This window comes from Acromyrmex echinatior, chromosome 14 (genome assembly GCF_024713525.1).
Source record: "Acromyrmex echinatior isolate Ae372 chromosome 14, ASM2471352v2, whole genome shotgun sequence".
Taxonomy (NCBI): Eukaryota; Metazoa; Arthropoda; class Insecta; order Hymenoptera; family Formicidae; genus Acromyrmex; species Acromyrmex echinatior.
In genome coordinates this window covers 7,083,586-7,097,168 of record NC_141865.1, presented here as the reverse complement: position 1 = coordinate 7,097,168, position 13,583 = coordinate 7,083,586, and the positions used below count along the sequence as shown (strand labels likewise).

At 37.7% G+C, this 13,583-nt stretch overlaps 1 protein-coding gene across 7 annotated transcripts in view; it reads left to right on the top strand.

Annotated features, from left to right (window-relative positions):
- LOC105150502 (uncharacterized) overlaps positions 1–12,799 on the top strand; it is an 81,496-nt gene extending 68,697 nt beyond the window's left edge. For 6 of the 7 annotated variants that reach the window (XR_015547441.1, XR_015547440.1, XR_015547442.1 and 3 more), the window contains one exon: positions 7,867–12,799. Coding sequence is in view for 4 of the 7 variants with exons in the window: in XM_087413488.1 (XP_087269614.1) it covers positions 7,867–8,075 (209 nt within the window). In the remaining 3 variants the exon portion in view is untranslated. The remainder of the gene's footprint in view (positions 1–7,866) is intronic. The other variant, XM_087413489.1, reaches the window with a different exon arrangement.
- The last annotated feature ends 784 nt before the right edge of the window (positions 12,800–13,583 follow it).

The following is a 13,583-nucleotide window of genomic DNA, read 5'->3' as shown; positions in this document are numbered from 1 at the left end:
GAAAAATCGCGAGTGTGCTTCAGTACGGACGAATAATTACTGTCGTTTTGCCTTTGTTGCATTATTAACTAAAAATTTTTGCGAGACTCGACAAATCATCGAGACATCGATGGCAGCTTGAGAAAGTTTTTTGTGTTTTACTATTTTTCCTACTATCGAATCCTTTCTCGTACAAATTCGGTAAGGATTCGTTAACATCCTTTCGAAAGCAACATAAAACTTCCGGCAATTCAATCGAGTCCTCAGGGAAAAAAAACTTTACGCATCTGCCTCTCGCTCGAGGTCTTGAAAACTTACGTTTACATCATTTATTCCGTAACTCGAGTAGGCGCGTGCCCTGCACATGCGATGGCTTCCTTGTCATCCAGGATAACTCAGGTAATTTCATCATTTTTCGGAAGAGTACATGAAGTCTTAACTCAACGTCCAACTATCTTTTTCCTTCAAGAACCACATTGCAGTGAAAAAGAATATTCATCTCGAAACTCTTATATATTTTGAATTTAATTTTACTTCATTGTATACTCATAAAATTACACTGACATGTGCAAGAACGTATGGAATCACAAATGATTTGATATTGCAAATGATTTGATAAAGCATACCAGAAATAAATAAGAAGAAGATAATTGACATACAATGAGACAATACATTACGCATAACTGGAATTACATTGAAAATATTTATTACATATTTTTTGAAAATATTTAAACTTAGATATTAATGAGGTATCTCATACACACGAGGAATATATGAAGCTTTCATAAGAGACGAACAGAGAGAAAAAGATATAGAAAGCAGACTTGCATGTCATTAGAAAATTATCTACATCATTATCTAAATTATAAAAAATATATATATATATATAAGAATTAGCACAAATAAGTAAGAAACTGATCGAGGCTGGATCTTGGTGCCAAATAATTAATAATTAATAATATTTCTATGTAAATTCTTAAAAACTGCAAAAAATGTATTTAAAATTTGCATGAAAATATTATTTATAGACATCAAGAATCAGCCTCAATCGTATTTTATTTATTTATGTTGATACAATTATATCTATTTATTTATTTATTTTCATTTATTTGTCATAATTTGGTCTAATTTAACTTTACATCATTATAAGAATTAATTTATATACATTTTGCAAGATTGAAATAAAGAACGAAAAGAGAGAGTTTCATATGTTAGGGATAAGATTTACGCGCGTATCGCGTGATATAAAAGCAAATGATATATCGAAGCAACATTACCCTTTCGCCATTGTCGACGAGAGTCTCCGATTCCAAGGTTTCGTCGAACAGGCGAGAAAGAGAAAACGTCGAGAGTGGTTTTAAAGTAGACGTGGCGCTACGCGTATAATATCGATTCGCAAAGGATGAAAGCCAGAGGATCGTACGAGGTGGAGAACGAGTCCTTTGTGTACGTATGTGTGTGCTTGTGTATATATCGTATATACATACGTGGTAAAAGGGAAAAAGGCTTCTTTTCTCAACATAGCACGTACCATGGGGTACCGTTGCGAGATCCTCGTGGGTGACAATCCGGAGGAAAGTAGGCAGAAGGGGATGGCGGGATCGCAAGGGTGGGAATGCTGGCTGCTGGGGATGGTGAGGGAGTACGTATCTGCATATAACCTGGTTTCTCACTCACGCGTTGAGGCACTCGGCCAGGTAGCGATAGATGGAACAGGCTCCCATGGGAAGTGGCCCGTTCTGTCTCCGGGTCCGCCGGATAGCCTTGTAGAAGACCGACCACTCTGCTGGGACCGGACTAGTGCTTCTCAAACACTGGCCGTGCTGGCCGGCCAGCCGTTCCATCCTTCATTATCTAGCTCCTTCGTGCTCGCCATCCTATCGGGCGAAGACAATCCCACAAGCGAGAAGTCCACGTGCCCCGCAAACGTAAACGAGAGCAGGAAGTATCTAGAGCGCATAATAAGACTCCACGCGAGAGATTATTCTTAACTCCGACAGAAGGAGTTCTGACTTAATCCATGAGAAAAGGAGGAGCTCTGAGAAATGACTCAATTATTTATATCTTCTACTGAACTACTTTATTGTGATTCTGGTTAAGAATTTGTATACATTTGCGTGTAATTTTTCTCACTCTCAAACAATTTTGTCGTATAAAGAATCTTTTAGAAATGATCTTCTTTCATGTACGCATACAAACTGGTTTGAAGACTTGAATAAAGGCTTGTCTAAACTCGATGCCTCCTGCATGGAAACACCTGGCAAGGCCGTCTAGGTCCGTCACGAAAGATTATTTTGCGAGAAAGTATCGGACAACCGGGCTCCGGCATTGAGAGATCGTTGGGATTGTGACAGATGCGGAGCGTAGCAGAAGCCAAGAGAATACGTGAGCAGGTGCTAAGTTGCCGGTAAAATGTCGTCATGAATTTTAGGAGCGAATTAAAAATTTATTCGACCCCACGATTTAGAAAAGAGCGGAAAAATGTAATATAATTCCAATGTAATATATGCGATGACTTTCGACATATCGATCGCTGTAAGAAAAGAGAGAAGGATGCATTTTTTATATGACAATTTTACATGGCGTAAAAAAATTAGTGTTTTAATAACTTTATAAACCGTTTGTGTAAAACTAAGGTAAAGTGAATACACGATAACGAGCGGGATCGAAACTCGCGCGATTTTCCGAGGTCAAACACGAATAATCTGTTTCGAAACTATAAAGTAGTTACAGTTATGCATATATGTAAAATACGTTGAATGAAACACTTTTAGCCACAAAGGCAGCCCTCCGCTCACCGATACCGCATTTCAACAAAATCTCGCCTACTTTATCTGGCAGCAGCCGCGTCGTACTCGTTGCCTCGTTAGCATTTCAATGAATATGTTATATTCATCGACCAAATATGTCATCGACGTGATCGTTTGCAGCTCGTGTGCATCGCAGCCGATGACTAATAAGTCACGGGTTAATAGACGAAGTTTCGTCTCGCCTCGTAAAATCGTAAACGGGCATGCACTTTATTGATAGAAAAGTCAGAAGAGAGAGAAAGAGAGAGAGAGAGTGGGGGGGGGGGGGAGGATAAAAGTATGAGTGAGAAAGGGAAAGAGAGAGAAAGAGAAAGTGAAGAATTTCCATAGTGAGAACTAGATAGAGAAAGATAGAAGGGCGGAAAGGGACGAAAGGAAAGAGTAAGCGGTATCGATATGCACAGGGAATATCGGATGTGAGAGCTAGCCTAGCAATATCGAGATGAGTTATTGTTCGCCAAGCACAATGCACTCAAATATTGAATGAAACTGGAAAATTGATACAAAAAATTCGTATACGGCTCTACAGAAGATCCTATCAATATTCAGCATCATCTGCTTAGCGAAAGCGGAGCAAGCCTCTCGACGTTTTAAGCACATATCTCGTAATAATCGTGTAGCTAAATAAAGATTTTCCTACACGTGTCGGCGCGAAATGCGGTATTCGAAAATATTGTTGGTTTTCAGCAAACAGTGATGATAATTGTCCAAATATGGCAATTCTTGTTTTGCTGAATTGATAATTTATTTGCGTTTTGAAACAGAGTAAATATCACCGCACCTGTGTGCGGTAAATTCGTAAATTGAGCTTAACGTATGAAAAATATGAAAACGTTGTTGTGTACTGATCTGAGAAACGTGTGGGGTAGGTACATCAGCGAAACAATGAAAAAAAACAAGGAAAATTAATTGAAACTGAATTCGTTGCACGAATCTATCGCTTGTTGCGATATTCGGCAATAATCTAATTTTATTTATATCTGATTATAATTTATTTCTCTTTCATTCTTTCTGTAATTATCAAAAAAACCTGCAGCTTCATTAGCTACCGTTCTCTCACGGTCATACTTTCTTTTCTTCAAGACGTAAAATCGTTTCCGCGGGTTATTATCGGTATAGGTCGAAAGAAACTTCCACGGTGCTCTTTGTCTTAACGATTATTAGCGTTATCCCCTTCGATATATAGAAACATTTACGGCTTTTTTATCTCTCGCCATCCCAGCGTCGGGGGCATCGGGTCTTCTTTATGAGCGCCTTTGTTCTTCCGCGAGTCAAATCCACACTAAATCAGAGTACTCTGTACGGGAAACGTCCAAACGTCAAAGCATCCCGAATCCATTATCGGGCGAGTGTTCCATCAAAACGGGGTCTAAATTAAGGGAATCCCCATTTCGCGTTTCGCGATCGATAGGAGGGAGAAGGGCGGCACGATGTGGAGCGGCCATAGTGCCAGCAACCGCAGGAAAACGCGACGACAAAGGGAAATGGACGTGGGAAGAATCCGGGGGAGGAGGAGGAAGGGGTTCGGAATCGACGAAGCGTGCCTTCCGCCCTATCCTCCTCCCTATTCCTCCCATCGTGCGTCTCCTCTCATTCTGCACCCCCGTCTGTTCGTCCACCCGGACGGTCTTTCCTTTTTCATCGACTGCCAGCAGATAGACAAGAAAATCGGTCGGCATGTATTGCCCGCCATCGTAAATCCATCGTAACGAGATATCGGACACCAATTGCGACGTATCAAACGCCATCGTCTTTTTACACGTTATGGATCTTCAAAATAATTTTACGGATAATTTGTTTTACCGCTTGCTTTACGTATGCAACAAATAGATATACCAAATGTATTTCTTTAATCGAACAGTTATATCAGTTCATTTGTAGCAATGAAACATGCCTTAATTATTATTATAATATACTTTTTTTTTGTTTTACGTAAACTATACATTGCGTAATGCGTTGATTTTTAATAACAAAATACGGTAATTTGCGATTCAATTGAAGAGGATTAACTCTTCATTGAAACACCATTCGTAGTTTCAAGCTCTTCTTGATCTATTATATTTTTATCTTACAATAAATAATAACAAAAGTAATTGTCTATATTTGCACCTAAAACATCTCAAATAACATGGACAAAGATTTCCAGCGAAAGTTTCAGCAGAAAGATTTAGCAGTCGTAGGCCCATTACATAGTTGGAAAAGATTTCTACAGACCGTCATTCCCCCTGAACTGAGAGCGTAAAGTAACCAGACGATTTCGCAGGTGTTTTTTCAAGCAGTCTTGCCTGTAGGTGTTATACGAGAGCAAAGTGCTGGAAAGTCAGCGAGCTTAAATATCTGTCGTGCGCGGGATGTCCGCAGGACGGACAGCGCGAGCTCCCGACATCCAAGGTTTTCTTCCATACTCGTTAAACGAACCTACGCGAATAACCTTTTAGTCTAATTCGTCGTATAAAATCCCAATTAAACGCTTGGAAAACTGGAGATCCCGTCCGAGCTTCCTCACCCCGGGAAAGCCAATAGAGAAACCACGTCCTCGTAATCCCCCACGGAAGCTTTTTCGGATAAAGACTTTTATTGGCGGCGAAAGATTTGTAACGGAATAGACCTATCGCAAATTCTCTATCGAAAACGGGCGCAAATTCTCATATCCGGCGCTGCCATATATTCGTGTCCTTTGATGTCAGAAGAAGAAGCACACGAACCTTCAGCAATATAAGAAAGTACCTTGGAAATTGCTGTCGATATGAAGAAATATGAACGTGGCGAAATGATCGTTCAGAGACACTCCAATTTCTGATTCCTTGACCAACCCAACATTGGTTACCACAAATCTTACAGTAATATTGTTATAATTTGTTACAGTTTTCATAAATTTTTTTATTATTAATTGCTCTTAAAATTTAAGCTTAAAAATATTTTTAACATTCCGGAACTTTTAACGGATATAAAAATTGCTTATAATTGCCTATAAGTGGAAATTAAACCGATAAATCAATTAAGAGAAAGAATGCTATTTTTAGTCGTAGCTCTTGATGCTTAATAATATTTACATGCAAATTTGCAAATATATTTATCTATCCAGATTGAAACCTTGGCTGAGGTGATACTTTTCGCAATAAGCTCTTTCAGTGCTTTAAGATGCTTAATAGCATCATTATTAAAATTGACGCTCAATGTAATTTGCGATGTTATTTCCAGTTTAATTTTCTGATGATTGCGTTTGAAGCCCGATAAACCGAATCGACGGGCAATTTGTAGAACTGAAAAATGCATTTGCAAATTTGCATATAAATATTATTAAGCACCAAGATCCACTTTGATGAAAAATAGAATTCTTTCTTTTAATTGATTTAAAAAAAATGCGCAATTATTATATGCCAAGAAATTAAACAATAACAAATCGCAGACATACAAATACAGATACATCTTGCTTCTTACATTTCAGTCTTCAATCTCTTCGACAAATTGTAAGTCGCAGGATCTTTCGAACAAAAAGCTGTCCGATCTTACAGTAAGAAAGACTCAAGTGCACTCGCGCGTCAGCAGCGGCTCGTTTCTTTACCGAGACGCTCCATTAAACATCCTCAACTACTTCTACTTTTGCACATTTTTTAGAGCTCGTTTACCTCCTATTGTTTCGCCTCGGCTCTTCCTCCGACTCTACTTGTCAAGGAAAGCTTTTCTTCCTTCTAGCAATATTAATTGCGATTAATAAGTCAAAACAATTACGACGGAACAAAATGGAGAAAATAAAATGTGTTCTCGCGGTTGCATTCATTATTTCTCTCATTTTCCGTATTTTAGACGTATGTCAAAAACATCTTCATCTATGAAACTTAATTTTTTTCCCCCATTATTATCGAAAACGAATCACATATACTCCTCGTTATTTCGGGGCAAAATATTTCCCGTAGAGATTTCGCTATCATTATTTTCTAAGAGAAGCCCGACCTATCCGCACACCAAGCTGCATTACAGAAAGACTGTATTCCGTACTGCCTACTAACCGTCAGAGCGTGGCCGGATTTTCTCCACATTTAGCACCGAATTATTACGCCCCCCGAGCGTTCTCCATTCTCGCCATTTTACCTTTTCTCGCGTAATCTGTCGCACTGCCGAGCGGAACGCCAAGGGACGCGATGGCACGGAGGGAAATGAGAATATAAAGATGAAACTGCTTCCTGGTTAGACATCACGTTTGTTGACAAGTTCGTGATTCTCGTGAACTACTCTGTCATTATTTTTTCACGTGATACTGTCGCTTTTTTTCACGTGCGATCGAACATGTGTCTCATAGCTGGAACGTTTTGTCCTAACAATTCGATACGTTGAAAAATCCGAGAATATGCGACAATAAAATTCAATAAAATTCTAAATTGCTTATTGTAAAATCATATTGAGCTGCAAAAAAAACGTGAAAATATTTTCCAAAGCTGCGTGAAAAATAGCAGTCTTCTTCTTTTTATACAAATTAAATCACAATAAACACAGAGAAAGAAGTTCGATTTTGCTAAAGTGTCTAAAAATTTAGCTTATAGATACAGATCTGAAAATAATTTTGCGGGACCATCAAAACAATTATGTAGAATGCTCAAATTAATTGCTAAAATGTCAATATTTTTTGCAGCTCATTATGTGTTCCCTACGTAATTTATGATTTAATTATTTCGATGGATCAACAAAATTATTTTCAGTTCTGTATCTATCTAAATTTTTAGATACTTCAACAAAATCATCCTTTTCGTGTAAATATAAAATTATTCCCCTTTTGATAGAATTTGCACATGCATTCACACATGTCGTTTGAGAAAAGCCTAATTATACGATGTATTAAATAAATCTTCTGTTTTATTGGAAATAACAAGAGTATAGGAAATTATGCGCAATTTTGCACGTATCTTATAGGAGTCTATTGCTCGATTTACAGCTCGACACCTTTAAGACATCTTTAGGCATTTAGATTCTTTCATTACATCGATATTCTCACAAGTTACTACGACTGCAGATCCGTCGAGTGTGTACTCTGCACTCGAAGCGGCTCAGCCACCCTTTGTATTTGAATATTGCTGTCCAGGATCAACGGGGCCATCTGCACGGTCGGCGGATTCAGGCTTCGCGGATACCGATCCGGACTTGATGAGCTTCGCTATCAGTGCAACCGGATATTGCAGGACTGAGATAAAGGCCAGACCACGACGGGGAAAAGTCTCGAACGCTCGAAGAGGAGATGAAACGGAAGAAGAAGAGAAGGAAGGCAACATGCGCGAAATCATCTTTAAGTAATCGGCCTTTCCGAAGGTATTCGTCGAGACGAGAATGGGACGAGAATGGGACGAGGTGAGATGCAAACGACGACGGTGGAAAACCGAGGCATACCGGGGACTCGATTAAATGATTAAACGAGCCCCGCGGCGCCATATTAAACTCGCCGTTATTCTCCCGTTCATGGTAGTCGCTTCCTGTGACGACGACAGTCACCCTCTTCGCCGACGCGGCTTCTTCCATTTTTCTCCCCATTCTTCGTACCTTTCTCGCATCCCCTAACAATGTCATTGTCCATTATCGCGGCACAATCGAGGAAGAACAAAAACAGATTTCGATTATACCGATTGCAATGAATTCTGATGAACTGGTTTTCTTTTCTGAAGCAGGAAAGAGGAAGGGTGTAAAAGACGTCCCTCATAAATCTCTCGGAAGCGCTATATCGCTCCGTCTGCACGGAGTATCTCGAGAGGAATATGTCCGATTCTTGAAAACGTTATTCAAATGCTTTTAAATAGGAAAAATATATGAGTACGATGAGTAATGTAAGATATAGAATCTAAGGATATTTCGAGATAATGAAATGAGACAAGAAACTAGAGTAAAATAACTCGTAACATTTTATCACATAAAAATATTAACGATTTAAACTAATTAAAGAGCTATTATATGTATAATTAAAGGAGTTACAATTTGAAAGTTATTTTGAGAGGAAGAAATTGGAATAAAGTAACGCGAAGTAATGTTTTATTATATAAAAACATCAACGATTAAGCTAATTAAGGAGCTAAAAAAAATCTAGAGAATATTTCGGGCAAAAGAAATTAGAATAAAATAACGCGTGATAATATTTTGTCATGTAAAACTATTAAGAGACAGTATCAAGTATAATTGTCTCGCGTCAAGTCTACCAATTATATAAATATCATGGTTTCAGTTAATTAAGGAGTTAATATATCCTACATATTTTAATGAATATTTAAATTTTATATTTTTCGTATCGCTGCTTGTATCACCAATAATCATCATTATGTATACAGAATTAATGTAATTTTATTACAGTATAATATCCTGTAATAAAATATTCAATGTTAAAATTCCACGATACATAATTTCATTTTGTTTATGAGCAACTTGGGGAAACATCGTTACAAGCTGGATTTTGAACGATTTGGAGTAAAGTCTCTCTCTATCTCTCTCTTTCTCTCTCTCTCTCATTCTCTCTTTCAAACAGCCTTTGAAATAATTACGCGGATGACGCGACGACGGCGTGCAACGAGCATAGATTTTCAGACGAGACTCGATTAGATCATTTAGATCGTTTTAACGCCAACGGAAGAAGCGGATCGGCTTTTTACAGAGGTTCGGATATAACCGTTGAAGCGTTCGCGACTGGGATGCATTTGCATATAAACGAGAATTCACAGCAACGCCGAAACGCGCTATTTTTATTATTATACCAATTAGGTCGTCACGTTGCACGCACTACAAATTTCTACTGGTTATTTTCTCTCTCTCTCTCTCTCTCTCTCTCTCACACACACACACACACACACACACACACACACACACACACACACACACACACACACACACATTTGCTCTCACTCTCTCGCCGAAAGATGCAGCCGCCGGATGTAGCTTCTGCAGCTTTACTCTTCGTCGGGATCACCTGCAAGATTAACCGGTGCGATGATCAAATTTCGGTGAGTTTTGTCCATCTTTTTTTTCAGAGCACTGTTGATTCAGGCTTTTTGCAGGCGGCACTCGAACCTTGCGATTAAATAGTCCCGCGAAACATTTTTTTTCCACCATCGAACGAATCGTCTCATATAGAGGGATTGGAAAGGCGTCCTCTCCACTCTCTTCTCCTCTCGTACCTCTCGCCGTTGTTCGACACGCAGTTATCCGTATTTTATGGAATGGCTCTCTTCAACGGTCCTTGTTTCCCCTCGCTTTCATAAATCATTTACGTCGCAAAAGCAACGTGTCTGAAGTTCGATTGCAATTTTCGCGTACCACTACCGTTAAGTCGATTTATTCCCTCGTTAAAAAACGACGAGTAGAGCAGAGAATAATTAAGTGAATAATAATACGATTCATTAATTAAAATTGTCACGTTGACGTGAGCGTTACGTTACAACGATGTTTATGAAATAAATAAGGAGAATCCCAATCAGGGCCGAATGTTTTGTTCACCGTGGTACTCGAGATTCCCCCCCGATTGCTATTTGAAACGTTTCCAGTTTTCAATATCAAATCGATCTCGGTGGACGTAATTGCCAATCTCCGTCGCAGTTAGCGGAAGACGGGGACACGTCGTGCTCCGGAAGGCTCGGTTCGCGAGGTAGCCGATCGAAGATGTGTCCGTCGCCGCGCCATCGAGATTCAACAACGCCCGGGGCTCTTCCAACTCGGTGACGTTTGACAGCTCGTTAGCTCGTTTCCCTGACGAGGGAAATCGCGGTTACAGCTATCCATTGTTCTCGGACTTTGGTGAACGCGCGATTTTCTGTGCGCATATTTCGGGGGCTGCTCCGTAATTTTGTCTCTCTCTCTCTCTCTCTCTCTCTCTCTCTTTAATTTTTCATATTTATCTACTACTTACAATGTTATCTTCTGTTTTCTTTATTTTACTTTTATAATTTGAACTGTTATAATTTGAATTACTAGATACTAAAAGAACAATGGTGACCTAATCCTTTGAATTAAGTAGTATTTTATTTTCAATCTCTGTATGTGTCAAAATATAACTCAATTCATTTTTGTATTTAATTTCCAGAGGAACAATGTCCATGACCGGCATTCATAGTTGGTTCTTATATTCAAGATTGTCTTAAGTATAATCTTGAGATGTCATAAACCAATTAGGAAGCCGTATTAGTATCTTAAGACATTACTTAAGACATTACTTAAGATCTTAAAATAAGAATCAAACTATGAATACAGACTCAAATTAACATAGGTATGCATTTAGTAAATAATTAACTAAATTAAAGTCAAATTTAATAAATTTTCTTAAGTTAAATTGTTCAATTCCGTTATTTTAATTAAATTAATCCCGTGTTGAACATTGGAGAACTATAGAAATGATTAAAAATTATTTAAATTTGGTATAATTTGACATTATGAATTTAACAGTGTACATATTTTATTTATATTATAGTTCTCATTATTCCATATTTTTAGTTTCTTTGTTTTCATTTTTCGTTTTTATTCTATGTTCTTAGAAGGTTTGCTCTAAAATATTAACATAAATGCCATTATCTATCTGTTTTGTCTATTTGTCTAACTACTCATCTATCTATCTATCTATATATCTATTTCCGTCTTGTCTAACTATTCATCTATCTATCTATATATCTGTTTCCGTCTCTCTCTTCTCTCTTTTTTTCTCTTTTTTTCCCTCCTATTCCCATCGTCTGGCGTACAGAAACGAGTCTCTCCTTTGTGACCAGGATGTTCTGGCGGATTGCCAGGATTAATTATGGTATACTGAACTCTCGGATGGACTATCATGCTCAGCTCTAACTCAGCTTTCAATTTGCAATCCCGCGTATCGACGTCCTCGAGAATATTTCTGTACTTTCGTGAAATCTCAAGTATCACGCGCGACTGAGCAAATTTCTCGCAGAATTTATTATGGAGAAAAGAACATTTAGTTGACAGAATTTCGATTTAATATCGGAATTATTAAATTGAAATTAACTAAGAACATTCTCTCTAATTGATACCAATTAAAATTGTCATTTATGGATATCTATAACAATCCTCATTTTTTTAGATTCATGATCATATTATTGCATTTAGAAATTTTTCATTTATAAATTAATTACATGATTTTGCAGAAGAGAATTTTAAAAACTATAACAATTTTATTATCATATTATTTTCGAGAAATAGCGTTGTCGATTGCTTTATTAAGTAAAAATCGAGCCTTTTCTATTGTTAAAAAATTTGTAATCGCAATCAAAAAAAATCCAACCGTAAATTTTCAATAATATAAAATTTGTTACGGTATATATTCAGTATACGGGATATATTTTTTATAGATTCACATTGAAATCAACTTGAAAGTGCGATAACATTTACGGACGCGTTTTATTTAATGTATGATGTTACAAAAATATATGAAAATATCTGAAAAAACACCGTATTCGCTGTAACGTATTATAGCTAAACCATGACAGACGACCGCGATGCATTTACCGCTCATCCATAATCGAATTTCACGTATGGACGCAAACGAATAATTATGTACATGTTTAACGGAATCGCCCATGTTTTATGTAGCTGTATTACAGCAAAATGTAAACATCGCGGGCGTTTTTCTCAGCACGAATGTGTTGAACATTAATAAAATCGACTACAACTCGTCGCATATTGATTTCTCTGGTCGGGATTATCATTTTTTTTTTTTCCAAGTAAAGGGCGATAGCGCAAAATCGATGGAGATAAATCTCAAAAGCGAGATAAACGATGGCATAGTGAGTGCATGACAGCGAAGAAAACGGACATTGGTATTCCGATAGCCGTCCAAAGAAGAAGGCAGGTGTTCATCGGAGGCAGCTGCAATCACGACCACCATCTGCTGCGGTAATGCACGCCCGTTCGGAGTCTTGAAGCGAGGCAAGAGGCCCCGAGAGTCCCGGCAATTAGGCCCAGCCGAAACACGTGCCCGGTTCGGATGAACCGATTTCGAGGAGAGACGTGATTCTCCTTGAAAGCCGTACGTCTTTCTCTCTCTTTCTTTCTCTCGCTTCCTCCCTTCCTGCTGCGTTTTTTTTTCTTTCCTTTTTCCTTTCTTTTTTCCACTCCCTTCTAATTTTTTTTCTTGCTATTCTTGCTTGGCTGCGCGCGCGCCCGTTGCACCTTCGCGTCATCTTTCAACAACAACTTGTTGAGCAACAGTTGGTCGGCACGAGACAAGGAATATGCTTGGGTACCGATTAAAATAAAAAGGAATAAAGACTTGGCTCGCGCGAACAGCTACACCGCGCGAAAATTGCAAGCTACTACTATTAGGAAAGAATCTACCATTTACGTTGAAAGTTCCAGAAATTTGTTTACCTTATACAAGTTCATATCTTGAAATACATAAAATTTATGCAAGAATTTTATTGCGATTGAATATCGAATAATATAATATGACATAACTTTATAATGTACTTAGAAATCTGTATCTTTTTTTACACACCTTATAATTAATTAAATTCTTTCTTAAACAAATTAACCTTTGTAAACAAACGTTGTTTCTCAAGCAATAATTCATGAAATGATTTTTTATGTAGTAATAGCACTTGAAAATAAAACTTTGACACACACACAAGATACTACAAGTGACATCTTGTGGCAAATGTATAAGTTTCTAGTAGAAAATATATATATATATATATATATATATATATATATCGAGAAAGAAAATTCGATAAAATTTTTATATAGATTTTATATAAATCCCTGTTTCGTTTTGAACACTATTTCAAAAATATATTACTAAAATAATTAATCGAAAAGTCAATTATTTCA